At 45.7% G+C, this 27428-nt stretch overlaps 1 protein-coding gene across 2 annotated transcripts in view; it reads right to left on the reverse strand.

The window, feature by feature from the left end:
* Positions 1-27428, reverse strand: part of HEATR1 (HEAT repeat containing 1) — a 1158897-nt gene that overhangs the window by 576523 nt on the left and 554946 nt on the right. For both annotated transcript variants that reach the window (XM_069607931.1, XM_069607932.1), the window contains exons 21-22: positions 25344-25516; positions 16972-17136 (exon numbers count right to left, since the gene is read on the reverse strand). In XM_069607931.1, the coding sequence (XP_069464032.1) occupies positions 16972-17136; positions 25344-25516 (338 nt within the window). The remainder of the gene's footprint in view (positions 1-16971; positions 17137-25343; positions 25517-27428) is intronic.

Here is a 27428-nt window from a genome sequence, read left to right on the forward strand (position 1 = left end):
ACGGGATCCCGATTGGAAAAAAATCCCCTTTGAGTGCCGCTCGCCGGAGCCAGGGGCTGACCGTTGAGTTACCGGTGACGCCGCCTGGACGGACCCAGTTTCGGAGAGTATCGGTTCAAGACGGGCACGTGAGTACCGAGTGCGAGTGATCGTCAAGGGGAAAAGAAAGGGAATTGGGAATAACAGAACGGGGACAGGTAGAGGAGAAAAATATCGGGGGTCTACTACAGACGGGTCTTGAAATTTTCTTTATTCTTTCTTTTGCATATGGCCATTAGGAGTAAGAAATAAGTGACGTGGTAGAAGTGACGGAAACCTAGCTCCGAGAGGGGGTGGAAGGCGGCGCCGCATAGTGCTATCTAGACTAGTACTGGGAATATATGAAGAAGTGAGAAATAAGTTATTGGTGTCTAGCAAAAGGAGACACCGGGAATATTTTTTAGTGATTGTGCTCTCTCTCTCTATTTCTTGTTTTTCCATTTCCACGGGGTAGGGGGCGAAAATGAGAAGGGTATAAAGAAGTTAGAACATCTTAAAAAGCGGGGACTCAGTAGTGGTACGTACAGACGTGAACACAGTAACCTTAGCAGGAAAACAGGGACAGCTGGTTAGGGAGGAAAGGGAGGAGAAAGACAAAGAGTGTGAGTGGAAAGCATTGTGAAGGGTGCGCGCACCGTACGAGTGTGAGAGACGAACGGGTGGCCGCGAGGTGGTGTCAGAGAGTGTGGCCATAACCAGTACTTGATCAATTACAAGTGAGATCACATAAGAGTGCCTGGGAATGGGAAGGAGATGAGATATGGTGAGTGAGAAGAGATTTGTGCAGTGAATAACGGTGGGTGATAATTTTAAGAGGTCCGCTCTTGTCTGTGCCATAAAGGAATACATACGCATATTTACAGCTAATAAAAGGTAACGAAAGCGAACAAGGTAGCGCTAGCGATTTAAAGGATGGGGGCTGAAACTCCCTTGTCACACATTTGCAAGAGCTTGCCGGGATATGCTGAACGCATAAATAAATATCATGATCAATGGTTAACAGAATTGAAAGGGGAGGGGTTGCCCCAGATTTGGCCAGAAGGAGGGTCTTTTGACAAAAGCGTTCTTGATATGGTATGTACATGTATTCGCCTTAAGTATAAGGGAAAAAAATGGCAGAACAGGAAGGAGATATTAGATCTTTGGAGATTGTTTGAGGAAGTACCCCCACCCAAAGCTCCAGCTCCAAATATTGATTTACCCTCCACCACAGACAATCCACTAATGATCCCGCGAGAGGAAAAGGAACAGTTAAGTACAGAACAGCCTGCGGAAGTGGTTATGTTGTACCCAATATTACCTAAACCAGCCCCTGCAACAGGATATAGCGACCCGATTTATGTGCCTCCCCCTTCAACCAGCACGCCACAAAGACCAACTGCACCCCCACCATACGAAAACACTAGAGAGCACACCCAGGGAGGCACACAGAGAGTGGACATAGAGAAGTTAACGAGTGACTTAGAGTCGAGGCTTACAGTGGCACGAGATGAGCTCTCAAGAATAAAAGACATATGTGAACGCACAGCGTGCGCCCCCACACAATCTGGACGCACGTCTAGAGCGTCGAGCGAAAGTAGACAAATTGAGGAAGGATGGAAAAAGGGGGAAATACTGTTCAGAATTGAGGAAGAACCGACCAGGATAATAGAAGTAGGGACAGCAGAAGGAAGCATTGGTGATGTCTCGAGAGAGAGAGGGATCAGAGAGGATTTGTTATGTGATGTCAGAGGAGGGGGGGATGAGAGTGATAGATTGAGCATGGCAGTAGGAGGAGAAGGCGAGGAGCTAGATGGGGCATGTTCACTGGGGACTATAGAGGATGAATGGATAGGACGACTAAGAAATAGGGTGGGGAAGATGGCGTCATTAGAGTCAGCAGTGACTAAGGAAAAGGAAGCTGCAACGGCAAAAGGGAAATTACAACTACCATTACTCCACAGGGGAGGTGGGAGGCCGAACTATATACCGTGGGCTCAGATGGACAAGGCTAACTTAATGAAATTACTACCACAGCTGTCAGGAGGGGCAAGCAAGTGGATATATGCATTTGAAAAACATACCGCGGGTATACCGCTGGCAGTAGGCGATGTGAAAAGCCTACTAGTGTCCTCAGTAGGGGATCAGGCAGACAGAGTGTGGGCTAAAGCGGGTTTTCCAGCTGTAACTTTGGAGTGTGATCGCCATGATGGGGCTTCTTTTAACACCGTGCGAGCAAGGGTGTGGGACGCACTGCGGGAAACTTTCCCAGATACCCCTGATCTGCAGTCAGTAATGCAATGTACCATGAATGATGGGGAGGACGCTATGGATTACATTCTCCGGGTGCAGGAGATGTGGAGAGCGGAAACGGGTACGCCCTGGCACCAATCCACGTCTCTATTTTACTTCATCATTAAAAGAGGGCTCCCAAAGGAAGTGCAAAAGGCACTAGATAAAATAGCAGGTGTTGAGGCAAAAGGCTGGCCGGAGATCCAAAGCATAATAGTACACCATTGTAAAAGGATCAAAGAAAGAGAGAGGGAAGTAGCACAGAAAAGGTTGGCGGACGAGGCGAAGTTGGTGCAATCAAAATTGGTGAAGGTCGCAGCAGCGGTAGCGGGACTCCCACTCATACGGGAGGGAGAGGAAGGAGAGGAGGGGCAAATAGCAATACAAGGAAGAATAGCAGCGAATTGGGCAGGACAAGGGCAACGACAGTGGACAGAGCAGGAGCAGAACGGAGGTCCAACGTGGCAAGAGTGGGCCCCAAGAGGAGGAAGAGGTGGGTACAGGGGGCGAAGAGGAGGACAAGGGTATGGAGGAATGGGAGGAAATGGGTGGCAGGGTCCCAGAGGTCCACAGGGGAGCTGTTGGAATTGTGGGAGATGGGGGCATTACTCAAGGGAATGTAGGAGCAGACAAAACAACGGTTTCCAAGAGATAGAACAGTACGGACACCCCCATCCAGGAAGCCCCTACGGCCTCCCCATGGGACAATACCAGCAACCAGACAATGTAGTACAAAGGAGTAACGCACAACTACACGGACATCAATACCGAACACAAACCAGCCCACAGAATAATGACAATGTGCACTACACGCCTGGTAATACTTTCGCCACAGGAGCTAATGGGGCACCAGCCCCCGCACCTTACAGTGGAGTGTCAGTAGTTTCGGGGAATATTTTCGATCAAGGGGGGGCAATGAGACACCCCGCATAGGACAGCCCACAGAGAGCACTTGCGTGTCCAGTACTGTCTACGACCCACAATGCATCAGAGGAACCATTGATAGGAGCGCAGATAGGAGACAAGCAATTCATATTCATGGTGGATTCGGGAGCGGAGAAATCATGCATTAGAGAGGGCCGGTTCCCGTTATCTAATAGAACGTTAGAGACGCAGGGGTTCTCTGGGGCTGTAATTGAAGTTCCTTACACAGAGGTATTGGATGTGACAGTGGGGGGTAAAACAGTGAAAGCACCCTTACTGTACTATGAAAACTCTCCCATCAACTTACTGGGGAGAGATCTCTTGAGCAAACTAAACATGACCATATCATTCACAGGGAGCGGCATCGTATGTTCAACGCCAGGCATATGCCCCCTCCGTATATTAGCAGTAATACACGGCCACACAACAATAAAAGAGATCAGAGGGGTACCAAGAAATGAGGAGATGTTTGTTGAAGGCATGAGAACATTGGCTCTCATAGTACCAGAACTAAAAAGGGTGGAGTGGAGAATACCAGCAGAATTCCTTTTTCGTCCCATAGCAAGCCCTGACACTGCTCTTGGGGAAGTACTATCATTGGATTTGCATGCAATACATGTATCAGCAAACAGAATATGCGTGATTGGTATTGACATGGAAGGGTGTGAGTGGCGGACAGTATTGTGTACAAATGCAAATATCCCCCCTGAGAGAGCTCTCGGACGAGGAGCTATTTTCTGACACTGAGGGAGATGGTGAAGTAGTGATGGAACTGGCAATGCCCTGCGACATCGTAGTTACAGCCAGACAAACTAAAGTTGAACTAATGGCGGTAGTAGGAGCACCGCATACATTTTTTGATGAAGACATGAGTTCAGTACCCGCTAACTTATGGACTAATGGCCCCCACGATGTAGGGTTGCTACATGAAGTTCAGCCTGTGGTGATAAAAGTAAAACAAGGAGCAATACTACCCCGGGTGAAACAATATCCACTGTCGCGAGAAGCAGAAGAAGGGATCAGAGAGACAATAGAAGCACTGCTAGCACAGGGTATAATAGTGCCCTCAAACTCCCCATGCAACACATGCATTTACCCAATCAAAAAAGCGAAGGGGGGTTCATGGAGGATGATACAAGATTTACGCCCATTGAACGATGTGGTAATGAAGGAGTTCCCTTTAGTCCCGAACCCGGCGACAATACTGTGCAACATTCCAAAAATAGCATCACACTTCACAGTAATTGACTTAAAAAATGCATTCTTTTCGATTCCCTTGGCAGAAGAGAGCAGGTACTTGACAGCATTTACATTGGGAGGAAGGAGGTTCGAACACTGCAGACTACCACAAGGATATTGCGAGAGCCCAAGCATATTTAACAGGGTACTACATGAAGATCTGGGGAATTTGTCTGTAGAAAGCACAGTGATTCAGTACGTTGATGATTTATTGGTTTGTGCACAGGCTGAGGAAGAATGCAGACAGGACTCGATAACACTCTTGACATTATTGGCAAATAAGGGGTACAAGGTGGACAAGGGGAAGTTACAATACTGTCTGACGGAGGTCCTATACTTGGGTCAGTTGATATCAAAGGATGGCAAGCGAATTATACCAGACAGGGCACAGGCGATTAGAACAATTGGGGAGCCCAAAACAGTAAAAGAGATGCAGAAATTTCTGGGTATGTGTAACTATTGCCGAGCATGGATATTGGACTATGCGGCGTACACAAGGCCCCTGCTACAGGCACTGAAAGAAGCACAACAAGAACACAAACACATAGAATGGACAGAGGTGACGAACACAGCATTTAACTCACTAAAAGAGCTGATATCAAGCGCTCCAGTACTAGCAAACCCAGATTATGGGCGCGAGTTCTTCTTATTTTCACACTGCAAAGGAACATTGATGACAGCAGTACTGACACAGAAAACATCCTTAGGGCACAAACCACTAGCTTACTACAGCGGCACCCTAGACGCAGTAATGCAAGGTCATTTCGCGTGCGAGCAATCCCTAGCTGCAGCCGCGTTCGCAATTGAAAAAAGTGCCACGATAGTAATGGGCTGCCCGGTGACACTGTTCGTGGAACACTCACTTTTTGCAATATTAGAGCGAACAAAGAGCACATTGACAACACAACGCGCCACAGCATATGAGATAATACTGTCCAGCGCTAACATCCATATAGTAAGATGTAAAACAGTGAACCCAGCCACATTCATCACAGAGGCATGCACCATAGAGGACATGCAAAACCACAACTGCGCCACGTACACAGGTGACGAAAGTAAGGATCAAGTGATTTTTGAAAATGCCCTGACCGAGGGTGAGGTGTATTTTGTGGACGGGTCAGCATCAATAGACATGGAGACAGGAGAAAAGCATGTGGGTATGGCAGTGGTATGATTAGAGGAAGATGAATATGAGATACTAGTACAACACCGCCTCCCATCACACTATTCAGCGCAAGCAGCAGAACTAATAGCGCTAATAGAAGCATTGCATGCCGCCAAGGGGTGCGCAGTGACCATATATACAGACTCAGCATACATGACAACAACAGTTCACGGCGGGTTGGCCCGGTGGGGGCGGAGAGGGTTCCGACGAGCAGACGGAACGCCAGTCCAGCATGCAGAATCATTGAAAGAACTGATTGAGGCCCTGCAAGACCCCACGGCAGTGGCCATCGTAAAATGTCAAGCTCATACCACCAATACAGATTTTGTATCTTTGGGGAACGCGGCAGCAGACGCCGCTGCCAAAGCAGCTTCATATCTACAAAAAGGTGAAATAGGAGAGTACATGTTGCACCACACAGCAAGCCAAGAAGTCCCCACAGGATACAACATGATGTCCACACAGGAGATAATAGAGCTGCAAGAGGGAGCTAGTGCAGAGGAAAAATTGCTGTGGACTAAGAGAGGATGCAGCAAATCACCGACTGATTTATTGTGGCGACAAGAGAGTTCAGGAAAAGTGGTAATGCCAATCACGCTGTTAGAAATAGCATTTCAACAACTACACTTTCCTGCACACAACACAAAGAAACACATAATGGCAGAGATACAAGAAGATTGGTTTACACCTTGCCTCCAGGAACACGTCACAAGGTTAGCTCTAGAATGCACGACATGTCAAATTTACAACTCAGGTATGACATTGCGTACACTAAGGGGTACGATACCAAAACCAAGTGGCCCATTCAGAGAGCTCCACATTGATTATGTAGACATGGGAGAAAGGTGTAACGGGGCTCGATACATGATTGTGGTTGTATGTCCATTTTCGAGGTGGGTGGAGGCAGGCCCTTGTGCCCGCCCTGACGCGAAGGGCGCCGCGAAGTTCCTAGTGCGGGAAGTGTTTCCGCGCTGGGGAATTTGCGACGTTATTCGCTCAGATAACGGGACGCATTTTGTTAATGAACTCTTTAAAGAAGTGACTACATTATTGGGAATAAAGCACAAATTATGTTCGATTTATCATCCTCAAAGTAATGGCGTCGTAGAAAAGATAAACGGCCTGTTAAAAAGCAGATTATCAAAACTTTGTTTTTCCCTTAAAAAGACTTGGATGTACTGCCTGCCTTTGGCCTTGTTTGAGCTACGAAACCAGCCAAGTAAGGATCACCATTTGTCCCCGCACGAGATCGTCACGGGAAGAAGAATGCACACAGCGCATTCGCCTCTCCGTGAGCGTTCTGATGCACACAGAAGCGCAGCCATATTGGGGGAGGAGTTCACAGAATACCTGCGAAAATTGACACGGGCAGCGCGCGTAATTTCAAAGCAACTAGCCCCCCCCTCGACAAGAGAGGAGGGGAACGCGACTGAACCAAACGGTTTGCCTGAAAAACCACTACAGCTAATGCCTGGGGACCTTATATATGTTAGAAGTTTTGTGCGGAGGTGGAACGCACCACGCTTCCATGGCCCCTATGAGGTAGTGTTTTGCACGCCTACAGCAGTAAAGGTTAAGGGCCTGCGATATTGGGTGCATTTGACAGATGTACGTAAAGCTTACAGCGCTGCGGAGAGTGAGGTGCAGGATGAGGCACAGGCAACAGCGGACGATGAAGTTGTGCGGAATGAATGATTTGAATTTTGTGTGCTTCATGAGATGAACAGTGAACACAATTAGCGCGCAACAAATGTCCTGGACTAAAACATGTACACATGTATATGTAAATTTTCTTTTTACAATTTTTGAAAGTTTTGCGTGGGGTTCTTTTTTTTCCTTCCTGTACTATTTAAGATGTTTTTTATTATTGTTGTTTTTAAAAATGTCATGTTTTTTTTATTATTTATATATATATATAGTAAGTTACGAATAATATTGACTGAAAGCTACCTTGTCTGTCAACAAACCCCCTTCCTCACCCAACCCTATATTTTATCACCGAAACGTTACAATGTGGAAATGCTTACATGTTTGTATTTAATGAACTTTTGTGTCTCAAACAGGATTTATCATGGCATCGAATGGGCAGCCTGCAACTAATAGATATGTTAGATTTAGAGAAATGTTAGTGGCTAGATTAACATATTCATTTGAATGTGGTTTATCAATGTGTGCTATCGTGTTCTTCATCTCAATGTTTTGTCTGGTGTTACACTGGATTATAGCGTTCATCTCTACCGAGATGAACGAGGGGGGAGGGGGGAACAACACCACCCTTGCTCCTGGAACGAAAACAATTCCGACTGTAGGTATCAAAGAAGGTGATTTCTTGATCTGGGATGGATCACACTTTGTGTGGGGATACTATACTACACCACCCACTGCTGTCCTCTCACAATGGAGAACCAAAAATGTAGATAATGACACAATGTCCCAACCTGGAACATACAACAACCACACGATCCCTCCCGCCCCAATTTCAAACAAAGATCTCTTGTTTATTAATGAGGATGGAAAAGTGATTATGATGACAGAACACACGTCCCTATATGAAGAATTAGAAAAGGGGGGTGGGAGGGAGGAAGGGGGGCCTGGTTCTTCACCTCCTATAACGAGAAGGTACAGAAGAAGGGAGAAAAGTAGGCGGAGAAGAGAGACTGGTGGAAAAGGGTATGATGAGTATTATGGGCTAGGGTTAGACAAAATGGAAGACCCACGACACCCTCACCAAGCAAATAAATGGTATGCAGATATGAGCACAACAGCTAAACAAACAACCAATGAGAGCTGTTATGTCTGCTCACTTATCCCCCATGCATCAGGCACACCTAAAGTATTGTTGCCACGAGAATTGCCCATTGTGGATGCCCAATGTCTCCTTCATCTCACGCTGTGTAGAATAAAGAACACTTTCCAAGCACACGATGTCTCTTTCAGAATGGTACAGAACAACAAAACGTGCTATTCGCAAGCGTCTGGAGTGATCTGCCTTAAAGAACCTTTCTTTGCAATACAAGGGACACTGTTTTCCGAAAGCAAATGGAAAGACGAAGAAGTGCTGTGCAAGGCAGAAGCACTGAAGGGTGTTCAACCGGAAAAGTTGCGGTGGATGGAAAGAACGTGCTTGCCAATATGGAAAGAACACATCCCTAAATTAACATGGGTAACAGCGATGGAAAAACCCTTTAAGCTACAAAGTGAAATACAAAACAAACTATGTTTCAAGGGAGAAGGAAAAATGGCAATAGGAATGAACAAGAACTGTAACAAAACTCTCACCATCCCAGATATGAAAAAAGGAACAGCAGCACTAATGGACACCTACTGGGTATGCGGGAACAAGGCGTACCTGCACCTTCCCCAATCATGGAGTGGTAGCTGCTCAATGGCCACTTTGCATTCAACACTAATGGTGATTCCTGAAAGCCATATTGACAGAAGTAACACGATGAACGAAGGCTTGAACCAGAATGCAGCGTCTCCAACTACACAAGCGCACCTTTATGTCCTGTCCTCCGGAGGGAAAGGAGAAGAGCTCTCAAGGAACAAGCGAGCCTCGAACTACATATCACAAGCATCATCTGATTTATTGGCACAGATCCCAGACAAGTATCGCCTGTTCAGCTCCGTGGAAACATTCTTTGCTTCACTAGTATCAAGTGTCCAAGCAAGAGCAAATGCAAAATGGCTCCAGATCACACGGTGGGAACTGATCCAGTTGGCCAATGACACTGAAGAAGGGTTCAACATAATAAAGGTGGAACTACGAGCTCTGCGATTAATGACCATGCAAAACAGGTATGTCCTAGACCTGTTAACAGCAATCGATGGAGGTGTTTGCCGAAAAATAGGAAGTGCATGCTGCACGTTCGTACCTTCTGAAGACGCAGAAAATGGGTCCCTGTCCCACGTTATTGAAGCAGTACATAACCTGGGCGAGAAGATGAAAATGGAAGGTGGAGCTGAGGATAGCTCGTGGTTCGACAATATCTTCTCCTGGGTTCCCTCATGGCTTGGAGTGACAATGAAGTTCCTGATACCAATAGTGGTGATCATCCTTGTGATGTTCTGCCTGTGCCAGGTGGGCCTCCGATGTTGTGCTAATGCAGTCCCTAACGGTGCAATGATGATGGTGACAATGGGCAACTCCGGTGGTACAATTAAAGCAACACAAGAAGTACATGTGCAGACAGGAACAGACAACACCCCCAGGTACCAGTTAGTGCCTATGTGCCGTGACAAGTACATAGTAGATAAGCTATGGCACACCACGATTAAAGAACCACGAGACGTAGAACTGGAATGGTATGAGGAGGTCTGGGTAGATCTGGAAGAGACCGGCGACTGTATATATTTGACATGTACACCAGACGAGTATGCTAGGAGAGGTGAGAGCTTAAGGGGGGTGTGCAGAGCATGGATGCCTATAAAAGGAACCCCTGCATGGGATGGTGCAGTGTTAGAAGAACAAGAATGTAGAAGATTAGAAGAGCTAAAGAAATTCGTTACTTTAAGTAACGAAAGGGGGGAAATGTAGGGGAGGAATGGCCACGAGGCCCTCCTCACCTACAGCTCCCTCCCCAGGTGAGGACCATGGCTCGGTGGGAGCACCCTCATGCCACCCGGGCCCAGGTGGAGGGGGGTTCACCCGCCGACGACATTGCCCACACGCACCCTGTCTTTGCATTTACCGAAACTTAAGTTAGGCCTAGACGCCATCGTGCACAGCAAACATGGTGTGAGTTCAGCACACTGTAACGAGGCCCCCACCTTTGGAGGGCCTTTCATGCATCTCTGCCGCCTCAGCAGCCCTGGCAGGTCCGCTGCGAGCGCGTTCCCATGAGAAAGTCGGAGATGAGCTAAACCCGAGATGCCAACACGGCAACATTATATTAGTAACAATGTGATATTGCACCCCGTATGACCCAGACCGCAAGGCCGGGGCAACGGGGAAAAAAGCTGAAGCATCACTATCTGAAGAAGGTAGAAAATAGTTCAAGTATTGGTGTTAATGAACTACCTCTGTTTAAAATGTGAACGAACCATAAAAATGTAACGTTATATGATATCCCTCCAGGTCTGGACTAATGCTGCTATAACCACGGAGAAAGATGTTGACCAAACGTGTAACCTCCATTTGTAAAAGTGTTTTTCAATAGTATGTAGAAACTTGAACTCATATATGTTTTGAATCACCCAAAGCGGCGAGCATCAATCTCTGTAGGCCATAACCTAGATATCCCTCGTATAACGTCTAATGTACATACAATACGCACACAATGTAGTGAACATAATGTTAGGTAATGAAAAGGTACTGGAACCGACTGTATTAAAGAAATGTGTAACGAAAATGAAATATATATATATATATATGTGTGTCTGAATAACGTTAAAATGAGGCAGAACAGTATAAAACTTCTGCATTCACTGATCAGCAACGCACGAGGAAAATACCTTTGTGAGTATATGCAAGGTCATTCCCTCTCCCACCCCACCAAGCCTGCCAGATAAAAAAGCTAAGACTTGTGCTGCGCTCCCTCACCTCCCCCAACCAAGCTGGCGTTACTTCAGAGAGTCAGAGGCCCCGGCGCCGCAACCAAGGCCACAGCCCGCCACCTGTGTTATTTACAGCACGGTAATAAACCCACGGATGAACCCACTGATCTACCAGCACCCTCTCATAAATCCCCACGAACCCCCCCAAGAATCCTGACCCCGTGTAAGGACGACCCCCATCATTGGGACAAGACACAGAGACCCATCTATATAATAACTTCTAACGCAGCAGACAGACATGTATCACTCGGCCCAGGTCCCAGAGCCCCGTCCCGTGACCTAAAATACCGGTCAATAAGACTCAGGTAAATCTCACCCCAACCAACAACCACCAGACCTCTCACGAGGTGCATTCCTCATGTGTTGTGTTTATTTTATAAGATAAGCTAGTGAAGCGATTTATTAATGAACGTAAATGTCATTTTCTGAATAACTGTAGTGTGCATGGCCTAGGGCAAATGAGACAGGAAAGGTATTCGTTATTGTCACAGGCTGCCCCAGCACATCAACACCGCATGGATGACCTCAAGCCGGCCTGCCAGGCCCAACCCAACCCACGAGGCTGACCAGTGACGTCGTCCCGCCAAGACCAACCCCGCGCCAGCAACACTTATAGTTAGTCGACACCACCCAATCCCAATTGACTTGTGCCCCCTATAGTGTTTAGGTGTTGATGACGTTTTTTGTATTAGAAATACGCCTGTCTTTGCTATTGTCAGGCAGAGCGCTCTCGTAGGTTGCAGAGTTCTTTGCATGCCTTATCCTTGGATAAACTCCCACTTACGCTCACCCGCACTCTGTCTTGGTCTTATTCCCACTACGGGAGAGTCCCTTATTGTCTCTCATTGCGGGGAGGATCGTGCTGAATTGGGGGCGCTTCCTTTCAGGGACTAACCGAACATGAGCCACCTCAACAGAGTGCTGGACCCCAGATGTGAGGAAAGTCCAGAGTGGTATCTGTGAGACCGCAGTGGTGCTATTTGCTGAGACGCGAGGAGCTGAAACCGCGAAGTGCCGCTGAATAGAAGTCTGTCCTTTTCTGTCGCTCACTATCCTGTTGTGTTGCAGGAGTCCCCAGAAGTCCTCCCTTTTATCCCCGCGACTGAGGCACAGGAAGAAAAGGATCTGTAGAGTCACACAGGAACAGACGCCAGCAGGAACCACTTCTTCTAACCAAAGGTACTGTACAGTCTAAGAACTTATCTCTTCTTGTTGTAGCCTTACTTGATCTCAGTTGAGACTCGTCTTGGTTACTTCTGTAGAGTTGCTTGCATCTTCTACCTCTCACAAGCCTCCCAGCTAGTGGCCCTACACTGATTCTACTTTTTCTACAAAGACTTCTAAAACATTGTGCAAGACTTGTATTCACCTACAAGAAGTGCTTCAGGTCACCTAGACTTTTGCCCAATTGACAATGGCTGGCCTGGCTCCCTGAATAACTCTTCTTTCCTCTGACATTGCGTTTTATCTTTCCTTCCAGGAAGGGGTTAATATGCTTTGCATTGGGGGTTCAAAAGTACTTATCTGCTTCAGAATGATGATATGATCTCTTGTGCTATTCAATAACCCTTTTCTTTGTCATACTAAGAGTGTATTTGTGTGTTGCTATTATATTGCCCCTTCTGAAGAAGGCTTATTCAAACTGACTGTTAAATAAATTAATAATTGTTTAATCAAGAAACATTGAATGTAAGTGTTCATTTGGATACTTGTCACTGTGAATCTCTGCGTACCTCCCCGACTGCACACATTGACCCATCTTGAGATAAGCCTGGCTGCTCAGCCACACTACCAACCTGTGTAGTACAGACGTATACCAAAGGTTGGGTTCCTATTGTCAGGAGGTCAAGGTTGTTGCAGTGCACCCAAAGGGTACTCCACCAAATCTTGCCTAACAGAGTGCAACGTCTTTAAGCCGGACCAAAGCTCTAGGAAGATACTTAGGACCCTCCCGAAGCAGGATGACCCAAACTTGAATCACCTCACCAGAGTGCCAGACTCAAAGAGGAAGCCCAACCAGTGTCCAAGATCTGCGGTGGTGCTATTTGCCGGTAGCTGAAACCGCGAAGTGCAGCTGAACTGAAAAGAGCCCATAGCTGCCGCTGACCTCCGAACTGCTGTGCAGGAGTCCTCCAAATGTCCTCCCTCTTGTCCCCACGACTGAGGCCCAGGAGCACAGGATCTGCAACACTGCAACCAAGACAGAAGCCAGTTGGATCCTCTTCTTCTAACCTAATTTACTGTTCTGACTAAGGGGTACTTACCTCTTTGTCTGTAGCTGCTTTTTCTAGAGTTGGGCGCAGCTCTAACTTTCACAAGTGTAACAGCTTGTGGCCCAACAGTGATTTTCTACAACATTTCTCGAACTTTGTGCACGACTTTGTTATCTAACAAGTGCCTCAGCTCCATAGAATTTGTTCTGAATTTATTTTGGCTGTCCTGGCTCCCTGCAGACTCTTCTGGCCCATTTACTGATTCTTACTGTCCCTCATAGGTGATGCATTGGTTTTTAACTAATATTTGCTGGGAAAGGTTTTCATCTAGACTTCATCGGGAGATTTGAAAGTGCTCACATGCTGTGAGAACCAGTTAACCTTTTTTTCCTTTCACTAGCCTTTGCTTTTTGCTAAATCTCAGAATTTACCAAGTACAAAAGTGAGATCTAAAAGCCATTACTGTCCTACTTAGTGAAGTCACCTCATGCTGTAGGAAGTGTGTATGAAGCATCTCTAAAGAGAATCTACTTGCTTGACTTGATTCTGAGAAAGTAATTTGAAGTGTATTTTATTTGTTGCACATTGCCCTTTTTAAAGAATGCTTATTTAAAACAGACGTTAAATAATTATTTTACTAAAAACCTTTGAGTGTAAGTGTTAATTGGAAACTTGTATTTGTGTATTTCCATGCTACAGCTCACATTTAGAGAAGTCTGACTGCTCAGTCACACTACCAACTTGCGTAGTACAAACCTATACCAATAGGTGGGTTACCCAATACCAAGAGGACAAGACTGGTGTAGTCTCCCACAGCGTTACTGCATCAATTCTTGCCTAACACAACATCTGTCCAGTTTAGGCAGCCAAGACCCTAAATTGCAGTGTGCACTACATTGGCAAGAACACCACCAGAGGGGGCACAATGAGGACATTAGTTTCATTGGTATACAGCAAGCACATCGGCACAGGAGAGGGGGTGATCAACGACTTCTTTTAAGACCACTAGAAACACGCATGATCTGTAGACTCTGATGTATCACTCAAGGACTCAAAGAACACAAAATGAATGTTTTTCTGTGATGACAATGACACTGAGGAAAGGTTGATGAAGACTTATACACTGGTTTATAGATCTTCTGTAGAACTGCATGTTAATGCAAGATATATCATTTAGATCTATAAAGGTTTCTTGCGCCAATCCAAGCTGTAAAACCGGTATTGTGCAATGTCTCTTATTTTGGCAGTAACCCGTCAGTATACTTACTGACTACACGTTTCAGTATCTCGATATACAAATGTAATAAGGGGAGGGAGGATAACCAGCCTAACACAGCCAGTGCCTGCAGCCAAGTGATCCGAATACACTATTGCTGTAATATGTACATTTATTATACATGGGGTGAATGGCAACCAGCCACATGGTGACCACAAGCACCGGGAGGCATTTTAGTAAGAAACAGTATATCTGCTACTAACTGGACTCACTCAAAAGTATAATGGGCATCACAAATTAACTTTACCAATATAGACAGGGAAGTGCATAATAACTTGTTCCGCGTAACTGCAACATAATATGCCACCACAGGGCGTATAACGGGCAGGCTTCTATATATAAAATCTTTTAAACTTAGTCAGTCGACGCTTTTCACATTGGCGTGTTCTGGAGTTATGGGAAACCTACCTCATGCTGTATGGCCCGTCGCGTATAAAATGTAAACAGAGATGGCGCCCACGTTTAAATACACGCGGACGCCAGACGAAGGCAGGGTTCTCCCTCAGCACGGACACGAAACAACTTTATATCTATGCATAACAAGTAAGTTCAAGGATTCAGGGCTTGCCGCAGAGTCGCAATTGTGGTATATGTCGTCCATGTATACTCAAGAGAACATATATATTATTTTAGGTAATGCGGATGCACAATAAAACAGGACCAGGGGACTGGCAGGAATAAGCACCAGGATAATCAATCCCGGATCGTATTACATTTGATGAGCCATACTTTAAATAAGTGAATATGATCATCATGTGCGTTCATTCTAAAATATCCATCTCTTGCACTCATACTGGAAATGAGCAAACTTGTACATCTTTTGCATTCTCATTTCGAAAACATTTTTTATGCCCAACATATTCGGCTTTTTCAGCATAACATATGAAGATATTTGAATTGGTTACATTTGAGTGGAGAACCACAAACTTTATTACCAACCAGCATACAGTCCCCCGCAGGGTGAGTTCTTTATGAATCATGACCCAGGTATTGTTTTGGGTGTCTGGCTCTGGGTTCCGGAGGTCGCAGACTGGTTCGCCCTCAGTGCTTTGTTGAGCAAATCATTGTTCATAAAGAATTCCATTAGGCAATCCCACAAGTTCTTTCTGCATTTGAGCACGCACTACCATATTTCAATTCAAACTCCTGCAGACCAAGAGATGCTCGCATTGATTGTATAACATTAACACTGAAGTACCCAACAGGGCATACTGAACCAAAAGATGTTAAAGCAAGCTACGAATCACAAACATTTGTGAGAAATATGGTCGCAATACTGAATCCCATTGGGCACTTTTAGAATTTCTTTTTGTATTTGAGCATGTATTACTTTGGTTTAATCCGAGCTCTGGTACACTAAATCATGGTTAAATTAAGCTTACAAAAATAACAGGGAAGTACCCACAGGGTTTCCTGAACTTCAGAATGATTCAACAAAGGTACAAATTGTGATGAATATTGCTGCTACATTAACGCAACCTATTGGAATTTTAATATTTTTTTATTTATTTTTTGCTTTCCTTCTCAATCTTCTCTCCCTTTCATTTGATTGGTTTATTTGATCAATTATCTTCCACTCATGGATTGTTATATCTAATATTTCATTTGTAACATTGGTTCACTGATCATGTTGCACCCTGATGGGGGGACATAACATTATCATCTGTTTGGTTTTCTTTATTGGGATCGAATGAACTTGTTATGATTCAATGTTTTTTGTTAAATCAGATGCTCACCTTATAACATTGCCTTGAAAAAGCCCTCAATGGTCGAAACACGTGTTGGCAAGAAGAATGCACTATTATTGCTAATGTGATTGATTCTAACATGAAATAAATTGTACAACTTCTTTCTCTGCATCAACAATCTCTACATTTGGAGTAATTTACGTTTGTACAAGAGCATTGATTTTGGCACACCCACGGTTTTCTGTATTAACAAGCTAGGCAGGGGTTAGCGTAGCTGTGCCATCATCTGCAGCTGTCAAGCACCTTCTACGTGCAGTCTCTACCAAAAATTCTTGAGCCATAGTGCCCATACTTACCTGGTATACCCCGGACTCGTCCTACTTAGCTATTATTAAAACATGTAAGAACAAATGCTGTTTAATAGCTCTAATAAGTTAGTAACTTTTCTAAAAACAGTTCTATTAAAACAAATGCAATTAAAGACAAAATATCCATTAAAGTAGGGCATCGGAGACAGCAAATTGAGAGATTGTCGCTCCAAACCTCGCTTCCAAAATATAGGTGTTATGAAGCACACACCAAAAAGTGCCCAAGGCTCACCTCACTGTTGACCTCCAGAAGAGTTTGCATTAAGATTTTGGCAACGTACGATGGGGCACTGGCAGTCTTGATACTGTTTAGTAGAAGCTCCAAAAGGCCAAATAACTTCTGCTTCACTTTTTGAGAAGCTGCAGTCTCATGCTCCTCAAATATGGTTCCAAGAGCCTAGGTGAAGATAGTACAGTGAATACTGTGAGAAACAAATGGTTGGTTTTTCATATTTTCAAAGTTCAGCAATAGCCTAGGAGTCTGCACATGAAACACTGAATATCGATGAAAGCCAACCAACCTGCAGTTAGTAAGAACTAATTGGGAGTGAAGTAGCATGATACTGGACTTCAAAATGGAAGTGGAAAGTACACAGAAAATAATAAAACTGATCTAGCCAATAAAATATTTTAACGTCCGTTTATGGGTGCACATAATTTACCATAGTGCACAAATTAAGACATTGTAAAACAAATAAAAAATATAGTTACTTTATTTGGGCTTTTACAACACAATGCACGTTATGTTATATCACAAGCATTGGTAGAACACTAGCATAAACAAAAGATGCATAATGGCAAGTAATCCGGGTGTGGGGTGGTGGTGGGGGGAGAAACGGCATCCTAATAAGAGTAAAGAGGTTTTTAATTTTTGACGCAAACTCAAGCAACTGGGAATTTGACTTAACTGGTGGGGTAACATCCCACATACAGCCAACTTCTACTGAGAACGATTCCCCCAGACCCCCTCATCCCCCCAAGCAAATTAATTGAAATTTGAAGCAGTCGATCAAAGAGTCCTAGCTGATATCTAGAGATTGAATTTATTTCTTAGAAAGGATGGATTTATAGATCAGAGTGAGGGGGAACACGCAATCTCTGAGTGCAAAGCCCAAGTTGACAAACTCCTTTTAACGGTACTCAAATTAGTGCAACATTTTAATGGCAATGACTGCAGCGAGGTAGCCCAGGAGAGAGCTAGTTAGTACACCGAATTGTCCAGGAACACTTCCAAAAGCTCAGCAGGCATGGATAGTCGAGCAGGAACCCTTGACCGGCAGTTCAGGGTTCAAAACACAGACGAGGGCCGTCTTGAGATCAGGACAGAGGAGCAGGAGTCCCTTTATCCAAGATTTGGACTGGAAGTGGACCAGGATCGGTCAATGCTAAGGATCTGCACCATTCAAACTGGCAGTAGCTATACAATCATGGATAGCCACTGGCCACACAATCTGCACAGCAACAGACACACAGGGTGTCGGATGTGGACATGCAAAAGTGTACAAGTAAAAGGTTTAAAACACAGTAGAAAAATATCCGCTGCCACCAGCTCATTGTGGACACATTGCATTTCTAACCACAAAGTAACAAAAGAAAATGTTAGGATACAAATTTTTAAAAATACACAGGAGACAGTCTTCCAGTACTGACAGTCATATAGACTGTTCAGTTTCTGCATAAAAATGAGTAAAAAGCAAGAAGTAATGCAGAAGGCTTCACTTTCCTCCAGAAAGTCAGGTCAGCAGTCAAAACAAAGTATTTAGAAAGCAGCAAAATGAAAATATTTCCGAATAGTAGTAATGGGTTTCTGCAGGCCCCCTTCCAACGCAGTTTGGCACAGACTTCCCTGCACTAACCGTGCAGTGCTTCCCTTCTTCCTGGGACATTTGTGGATTGAACCTGGAACTTTTCTTGAGGATCTCTTCTGGAGTCTGCTTGGGTACTTGCTGCCTTCTCTGAATTTGTGGGACAGAACTCAGACCTTTACCGATCATTACTGCGGCTGTGCCTACCGCGTTTGTCTCTCTTAAATCAATCTAAATCTCTTAGAAAGGGACTTTGGAAGGAACATGGACATTTTATCTGGGCCCTTTTTGGGTCCTAGGAGAAAAGGAATTTTAGCATGTACCACTGATGTGTAATATATTTTTCAGGTCTTAGATTACGCTACTGTATTGCAACTGCATTTAAATTTTGGCTAGTTTTGTACCATTTTATGGTGTAATGAGATCTTAAGGGTCTGGAGCTATAAGGGTATGTGTCCTAAATGCGGGTGGGGTGGTCTTCTGGCCTTAGTTCTTTTGTATAATGTATGTTACTATGTACTAGAAATGTATTGTGACCATTTGCTATATAGCATTTGGGTCTTGAGCAGGACTTCATAAATGTATGTTTATTCTCGTCTAGGATCCCTTTGCTTTCCACCCCTTAGCCTTGTACTGTGCCTAGCACCAGGTAGTGGACAACACAATTAGTTTAGGAATGGGTTGGGTCTTCATTGGCCCTTATGGGTTTTCATATTGGCCATTATGGTTTTCATAGTGGTTTACTATGTGTTATGTTTAACCTACATCACATATTGTACAATTACTCCAAGTCTTAGAGGCAGTTAAAGGGGGGCCCGGTTGGTCCGTCAAGGGAGCCCATCCGTCCGTCCATCAGGGGGGCCCGTCCGTCCGTGCATCCGTCAGGGGGCCAGTCTGTCCGTCAGGGGGCCAGTCTGTCCATCTGCCCGTCTGGGGGCCCATCCGTCCATCGGCCCGTCTGGGGGGCCAGTCCGCCCATCGGCCCGTCTGGGGGGGCCAGTCCGCCCATCGGCCCGTCTGGGGGGCCAGTCCGCCCATCGGCCCGTCTGGGGGGGCCAGTCCGCCCATCGGCCCGTCTGGGGGGGCCAGTCCGCCCATCGGCCAGACTGTCCGTTAGGGGGCCAGTCTGTCCGTCTGGGGGCCAGTCCGTCCATCTGTCCGGCAGGGGGCCAGTCGGTCGGTCCATCCATCCAGGGGCCAGTCGGTCGGTCCATCCGTCCGTCCGGGGGCCAGTCACTCGGTCCAGTCCGTCGGTCTGGGGGCCAGTCACTCGGTCCAGTCCGTCCGTTAGGGTGCCTGTCCATCTGTCCGTCAGGGGGTCTGTCCGTCCGTCACAGTGGTTCAAACAAACACTTACTCAAGGTTTCTTGGTAAACCAATATTAATTTATTTACACATTTAGTTAGAACACATTCCACTAGTAATAAGCAGCTCAATATCACACTATAATACACTCCAGTACCAAACCAATAGGTTTCTGAACAAATTAGGCTCCCCTGAAGTGGGAGAAAAATGGCACTTCAGTAACTTTCAAAAAGGGGTAAAAAGACAAAGGTTATCAGAATTAAACACAAATATTTTCTCAGGCAGGGCAAATAGTTTGAATCACTACAAGAGGCAATTCAATTCAATAGGCCTGGGCCAAAGTCAATGGATCAGTATCTTGGATAGGATAGCACCGTTCTGGTAGTAAACGGTTAAGTCTTTGCCAATGTTCTTAGAAGTAGCTTGCACAAAAAAGAGTTCTAGGTCGGATTAGGAGCGAACACGACTCCAAAGTTGGGAAAGTTTCACAAACTTTCACCGCGGCAGAGAGGATTTCTCAACGATGTTTGCACAGTACCTTTGTATGAAGAAATGCTGTAGGCAAATTTTCCTGGCAGCTCCTGCAGATCTCGCCGTTCCTGGGCCTCAGTCGTGGGGACAAGAGGAAGGATGTCAGGAGGTTCCTGCACTGCACGGGGAAGGATCCACAAGTTTGGCAAAGAGTCGGTTTAAGGTGCGAGTGCCTTAAAGTCCACAAACTGGTATCCTTCTCACTGGCTCTCCGGTTTTCAACAGCACTCTGAAGAAAATTCAACCAGTATGGGGATGGTTTGCAGGTGGCTTGCGAGTTGGTTGTTCCCACCAGCTCAAGGGAAGAAGTCGTCCTTGAAGGGGCTTCTCTGTCGAGGGAGTTTCAGGCTACTCAGACCTGCAGCAGGGCTTCACCGGGCTAACCTATGGTCCATAGGTTGCAGCAGTCGCCTTCCTTTAGCTCGTCTTTGGTTCTTTCGTTCCAGTGGTCGACTCTGCCGTCCAAGTCCCAGAGACCTGCTTTTAAACAGTTTTCTCCCATTCATTCCAGCCTAGCTGTCACTCACCCAGCAGGGTGGCTGTCCTTGCCAGACAGTCAGCCAGCCAATCACACAGAGTGCTTTCAGGTCTCCTAGGAGACTAAGCACAGGGAGTTTCGGGCACCTCCTTCACATCCTGTCCACCCCAGACACTCAGGCGCCGGGGGGGTTCCAGTACTGAAGCCCACCAAAGGCAAACGAACAAAGGGACCGAACTTGGTTTGGTGCACACAGACAAACACTAGAAGGACCTTTCCAAAAAGAAATGGCGAAAAAAGTCGATCGGAACCTGTTTTTACAGAAGGGGCTCAAACGCCATCTTGAAAAACATGGCTCCAGTGGATTTCAGCTACCGGAGCGTTTAAACGGGTCGCTTTTGAGGGCTACATGAGTTTTCTAGGCATAGGGAATACTATGTATTCCCTCCAGCACTCTGCTGAAAGGCAGTGTGGGCTGGGTCTAGCAATTTAAAAAGACTAGCAAAGTCAATTTAACTTTACATTCACTGGGAGACAGTAGTCAGTAGTCCTACCTCAAACACCACGCTACTACTGGGAGGAGGAAGAGGCCTATAGAGGAATACTATTATGGACAGGCACGTCCAACTACTGAAGTTAACCATGGTCAGGCAAAGGACTTACACCTGTAGGGAAAACTGGTAAAAAGCAAGAATCACGGTTGTAACAAGAAGAAGAACGGCAACAGCAGAGGCATGATAACAGCAGAAGCAGTGACGAACCATTTTGGGAAGCAGAATGCGCTGAGACCACTGACCCTGTGGAGCTGGGGTCTGGTCGTGTGAATGGCATTGAAGCAAGAGCTTCTTTCTTCGAAGGTATAACAGGAAGCTGTATCAAGCTGGTCCGCTCCCAAGTGACCCCCAGTTACTGCTCGTTACCTTCATGTGCTAGGAGAATGCTGGAGGGTCTGAGAGGCAGTCCGAAAGCTTTGGGAGTAGCAGGGAGCAGGACCCTGACTGAAGCCTGCAGTTGAAGAGGTTGTGTACATCGTGGAGCAAAGCCAAAGCATCGGCGAGTTTCTGAAATATTGGAAACCCCAGGCCTTTCCAGAAATTAACAGTGTTGAGTAAAGATACTTTTGTTGCGAACAGTAAGCCATTGTTTGAAGTCGATCAAATCCCGGGAATGCCCTACGCAAGTGTATACCAAGTCGCAAGGGATTGTTAAAGAAATTAAAGTGCCCGGCAGAGCAGAGTCCCTCGCGTTGAATTTTCCCAGTCACACAGGATAGAAGCATTGTATTTCGAATGATGTGAAATGAGAATACATGAAGAGGAAATTACGTGACACAGGAGCTGTTAAAGCTAGAAGTGAGTAAAACCTAATGATGTAATATTCAATTAAAGGTTCTTTTGATATCCGTGAAAGACAGATTAAGATACGCAGTAACTCTTGTAACTTATTTTTGGATGGCACACAGCTAACTCAAGGTAGATAAACCCCAAATACTTGTTCAAGGAGCTATCAACAACCTGAGGCAGGTATAAACCTAAGGCTCTGTTTGTGCCTGGCTAAAACAGACCAGGAAAAGCAAAACCCAGTGATACACTTTATGAATGTCAAACTTATTCTAGGTAGGTAAAACCTAAGGCAGACTTATTCTGGACAGGCTAACAGCAAGTCAGGTCACGCAAGACCCAGTTGGGGGACACTCGTACAATTATCCTAACAGGAATAATAAAGTCAAACAAACAGCATTCCTTTTGGGAAGAGGCACAACCAAATGACAGGTGAGTAATATACCCTTACATCCATTTTTGGTTAGAATAAGGAAACAGTTTTTAAGGAAAGAAAGATGTTACATATACTTTTCAGAATAGTGCAACACACATTCAAGGTAAGTAAGAACCTTTGTAACTGTTCCCTTTCACAGTTACAGTTACCAACCAACTCTTTTACAACACATATTCTCTTTTCTAGGCAAAAGGCACAATCCCTTAAAAGTCTTTCCCTTACTCGTGGAGCATGCGTGTTCTCAGTGGCAGAAGGGGCTAGGATCTAGTGTCCAAGAGGCAGTGTTAGGATAGGTTCTTAAGTAGCAAAAGTCAGAGTTCTTTAGGAAGACCGTTCAAACAGGTGAGTATTTTACTTTAGAGTTAGTGGAGAGTCCAAGGGCTTCACAGAAGACACCCTAGGAGGATTCCAGCAGTGGAGCTGAGTTTACTGGATTAGAGGCCTCCCAATCACAGAAAACACCCCACAACTACACAGGAATCACAAGAGACTTAAGGTAAGTAAATACCCAAGCCAGCACAGTGGCTCAGCACAGAAGAAGATTTTGCAGCAGGAGAACTTGAGGATCTGCAGCCAAAAACCTTGTAGTTGGATTCCTTGTTGTGGTGACTGAAAATGGGACCTTGGAAGGGACTGCAGCAGGGATCAACGGGGAAGGCTCTAGGCAAGGTTTTCCTCGCGCTGGATGCAGCTCTGTGGATTTGGCGCCTTTTTCAGGAGCACAGAAAAAGACAGAATATCGCCTGTCGGATTCTCGTCGTTACAAAAGGTCCAGCACTCTGGTGAGGGGACTTTCGGACTGGATTTGTCGAGATCCAGCAGGATGCCCACGAAGTTTCAGCGAGATTCGGAAGACCGGGCACCGCACATTGGCTCTAGGTCCCAGGGCATTGCAGCCCGCAAGGTCACAGCACAGCGTGGGATGGCTCAAAATGCAGGTCTTCTTGAGTCTAGTGTGTCTCACCAGGCTCTGGGTCATAGCTTACGGAGTCCCCAGGTCGATTGGAAGCACGGGCTACAGCAGGCTCAGTTTACACAGCAGGCTCTCTGGTTGCTGGAAATTGTCTCAGCCGCTTTTCCTTCATCATCCTCTTCGTTTTTGGTTCCAGTGGTCGACTTTTCAGCTTCCAGGTTCGGAGTATTTAACAGGAACTATAGCACAACTTCTGGATTCTCTCCCTGCATTTTACAACAAGGGGCAGTTTGGTTGTCCTATCCAGACAGTGGCACTGACGAAGCCTGCAGTGATTGGATGGAGCATGGATGACAATGCTGAATGAAATTGGTCCGTGATTTGTCGCTGAGCGGCAGCGCCTAGGGCTTGCCCTTCCGTGCCAATAAGGAGACTGTCGGCGTCGATCAAGGCTGTTGTACCGGGACGGCATCTGAGAAGCTCAAACCTTGATTTGCGTAGGAAGGCCACAGCATCAAATGTTTCAGTGCGTTATTCAGCGTCAAGCCTGAAGGCTTCCGGCGTCGGCACTGAGGCTTGTGTAAGGGGCCGGTATTACAGAGTGCCGCTGTCACCCCCGAGGCCTGCTGCTTGGAGTGGGCACCAGCATCTGCAGTGGCATATTTCTGAAACATTTCAAGCCTGGGGAATTTTAAATCTTCCCACTGATGAGTGATCGGCCCAGCAGAAGGCTTACCCCCTTCTGTCGACTAATCTGCATCTCGCCAGTGGCGCCTTTTTCTTTCGCGATGACGAGGAAGAGTGGCTCCTAGAATGGGACAACACCTTCTTCCGCTGATATTTGTCCTTATTTTTTCAGGGTTAGGCTCCCTAAGTCTTGGCCTCCGAAGACCGCACTGTCAACTGCGTGGGAGATTTTGAAGGCGGTCGGCCTAAAGTGAGTTTAGCCACTCTGTCTCGCACTGATTTCAGGTGCATTTTAGTGCACAACGCACACACTTATGTGTCGTGACCCGTGCCGATGCACCAGAGCCATATCTCATGCAGGTCGGTAACAGACATTTTGGAGTGGCAGTCGGAACACTTCTTGAAACCCGAAACCCGGACAACGGACATCTCGCAGTTGAGGAAAAAATCTAATTCTGATGAAAATACGTCAAGTAGAATCAAAGACTTGATCACTGTGTTGCTAAAGCAGTGTGTCGAGCGGGCGAAAAAAGGAACTGTGGGGTGTAGTGACGTGGTATATACATGACGTCTGACGTCCTGTCCGGAGCAGACGATAGAGTACTGAGCAAAATGGATCGACAAGCGAGTCGAGGTCCACTACGCCCCCTGTCAAAGTTTCTCTGAAGCAGCAGTGCTGGATGAGGATATCTATCAGATGAGGAAAAAGGCAATCCCTTGAAAGTAGCTTTTAGTTTGATGCCTGCTGTCTGATCACTGGGTAAGTAGCACTCAATCTATACACGCAGTTCAATTATTTTCTGTGAACTCGTGACTATTATGATTACATTGATTAAATGGAAGCTCCCCATTTCTTCCAGTAACCTTCCATATTTTGTTGTAGGAAAGAAAATATGCTGACTTCAGAGCAGTGATTTAAGACTATTGTCCCATTGGCATACAGATAATCTTTACTACATTTTTATGAGCGACTGTGTAGTGTGCGTATACTTTTCCTTTTACCAGATATGCATATGTATTGCAGACATCCGTTCACCCCATCATTTAACACTCTCCCCACAGTAGTACATTGCAAGTTGTAAAAATAACCAGAGTAGAGCCACATTTACCTGGCTGACATAGGTAGGATCGGCAATGATCTCCTCAGCCTTCACCAGTAGACCTTGGACCAGTCCATGGAATGGAGAATCTTTCAACCCACTGAAACACTGGAGGCATCCAATGGCAGCTCTCCGCACTTCCCGGACAGGACTCCGCAAATTAATCAGCAGAGACACCACAACTACACAGAGAAAATGAAATATATTATATGCTCCATTGGGGATACGTTTTCAATTAAAATAAAAAACACAAATGACCACTCAACATTGAGAAGTCATTACTCGCTAGGGTGCAGCGGGAAAGGAGCGGGTGAATAAGCTCAAGCCGCCATAGCCATTGGAGACCCTGTTTATCCATCAATTGGCGCTATTAAGGGATGTATGAATAGGGTAGTGAATCCAGTGATGTCATTACTCCCTCTCCGGGGAAACTATTTCCATGTGGCCAGGGAAGGGCAGCTGCAACCTGATGCCCGACCTTGGACGTGGCTGCCCGATGGAGGAACACATGGGGTGGGCGGGGGAATCCCTCACGAGAGGGAAGGAGACTCACTGGCTGGTATGTTTACATGTGATTTTAACTAATGAATAAACAAAGAATGCATTTTTAACTAACCTACAACAACAACAAAAAAATATTTTTTTTTTATATGTGGGGGCACCCCCAACCCACCGTGTTGAAGGCATCATGAAGGAGGACACAGACTACAGATTCCAGGTTCAAAACACATGGTGTTATTAACTTAAATGTCAGGATGGAAAAAGGCCTAAATTGTTTAAGTTCAAAGTTCTAGCCTTCAGAGTTAAGTTCAATTTGAAGCACAACATGTAGTAAACTGCTTGCTAAGAGTTCAAATGACTGTCGAACTCCTTATGTAATGGCTTGCTTAAATTTAGGGTCCTGTTGGCTTCAAAAGGGTATCGATTCTGGCCATTTGCTGAGTTTTAGTTTAGTTTGGTATTCTATATTGGTGATTTTCACTCATAATTTAGTTTTACCTGGTCTATTATTCAAAAGGTGTTGTTCATTCCGCTTTAAATGTTCCTTTAATTGCCAGATGTTTGTTCGTGCTGATTTAAGTGTTTAAAGTTGGTTAATTTTGCTTTAGGTGTATTGCCCAATGTCCCGAGACCTTTGAAAATGGGTCTTAAGCTACAAGCGACCACTCTGATACAAAATCCTACTAGTTCAGTAATTGAAATTGCGAAAGACCGTAGACTTTCAAAAATATTCTCATGAGAGCCACGCAACCGCTCCGATGTAATATATCTCTGGATAACAAAGTTCATTCATTCGCACACCGGGTTTCACAGCCACCAGAAACTCAAGGGTCGCTCCGACAGGTCTTGACGCAGCCTGAAGCACAGTCTCTGATTTTCAAGGCCCGGCCTCCACCTTCTGTCCCTCCAGGCGCGTTTACCAGGCAATGTGCTGAGAGTCTGGGACCTGCACCCAAAAGTGTATTTTGTGAAAGCCCTGGCAGGAGAATACACCACGCAATGGGATTGAGAGTCTGGGACCCACACCCAACGTTAACACTGCTCAAGCACTGGTTGGAGGGTATGCCAGTCTTGGGAGAAGTGTAAAGCACAAGGGCAGACGCATATTGCTGTGGTGAAGCTGTACAAGGAAGCCCTGGAAGGAGAGTATACCAGGCATGAGGGAAAGGTGAAAGTACAAAGTGAAAGTTGTAAAAGCCTGCCAAGAGAGTACACCAGACAATGTGAACGTACTGTAAGAATTGGAAGAGGAATAGTGACCTGAAGATCGTGGAAACTCTGGGGGAAGGGAGCTATACCCCCTGGAAAGGGATACTGGAGTAAACGCTGTAATCAAGGAGCAACAGAAAATCCCTTCAATCTGAAATCCTGGCAAAGGGAGTCATACCCCCTGGATTGGAGAAGTGTATAATTTTGAGGAAAAGAACAGGTTGTGAACGACGCAGAAGCTGAGAAACTCCCGGGAAGGGAGCACTCTGAGGATTGTGAAGCATTGGCTATTTGTTACTTTGAGCATCCTTTTGGAAATGTTTGTTAAAACTGTGGAAAGAACCACCTTTAACCAGTTGAAAGAACCTTTTCACATTATTATAG

This window comes from Ambystoma mexicanum, chromosome 4q, assembly GCF_040938575.1.
Source record: "Ambystoma mexicanum isolate Mex_15411 chromosome 4q, UKY_AmexF1_1, whole genome shotgun sequence".
Lineage (NCBI taxonomy): Eukaryota > Metazoa > Chordata > Amphibia > Caudata > Ambystomatidae > Ambystoma > Ambystoma mexicanum.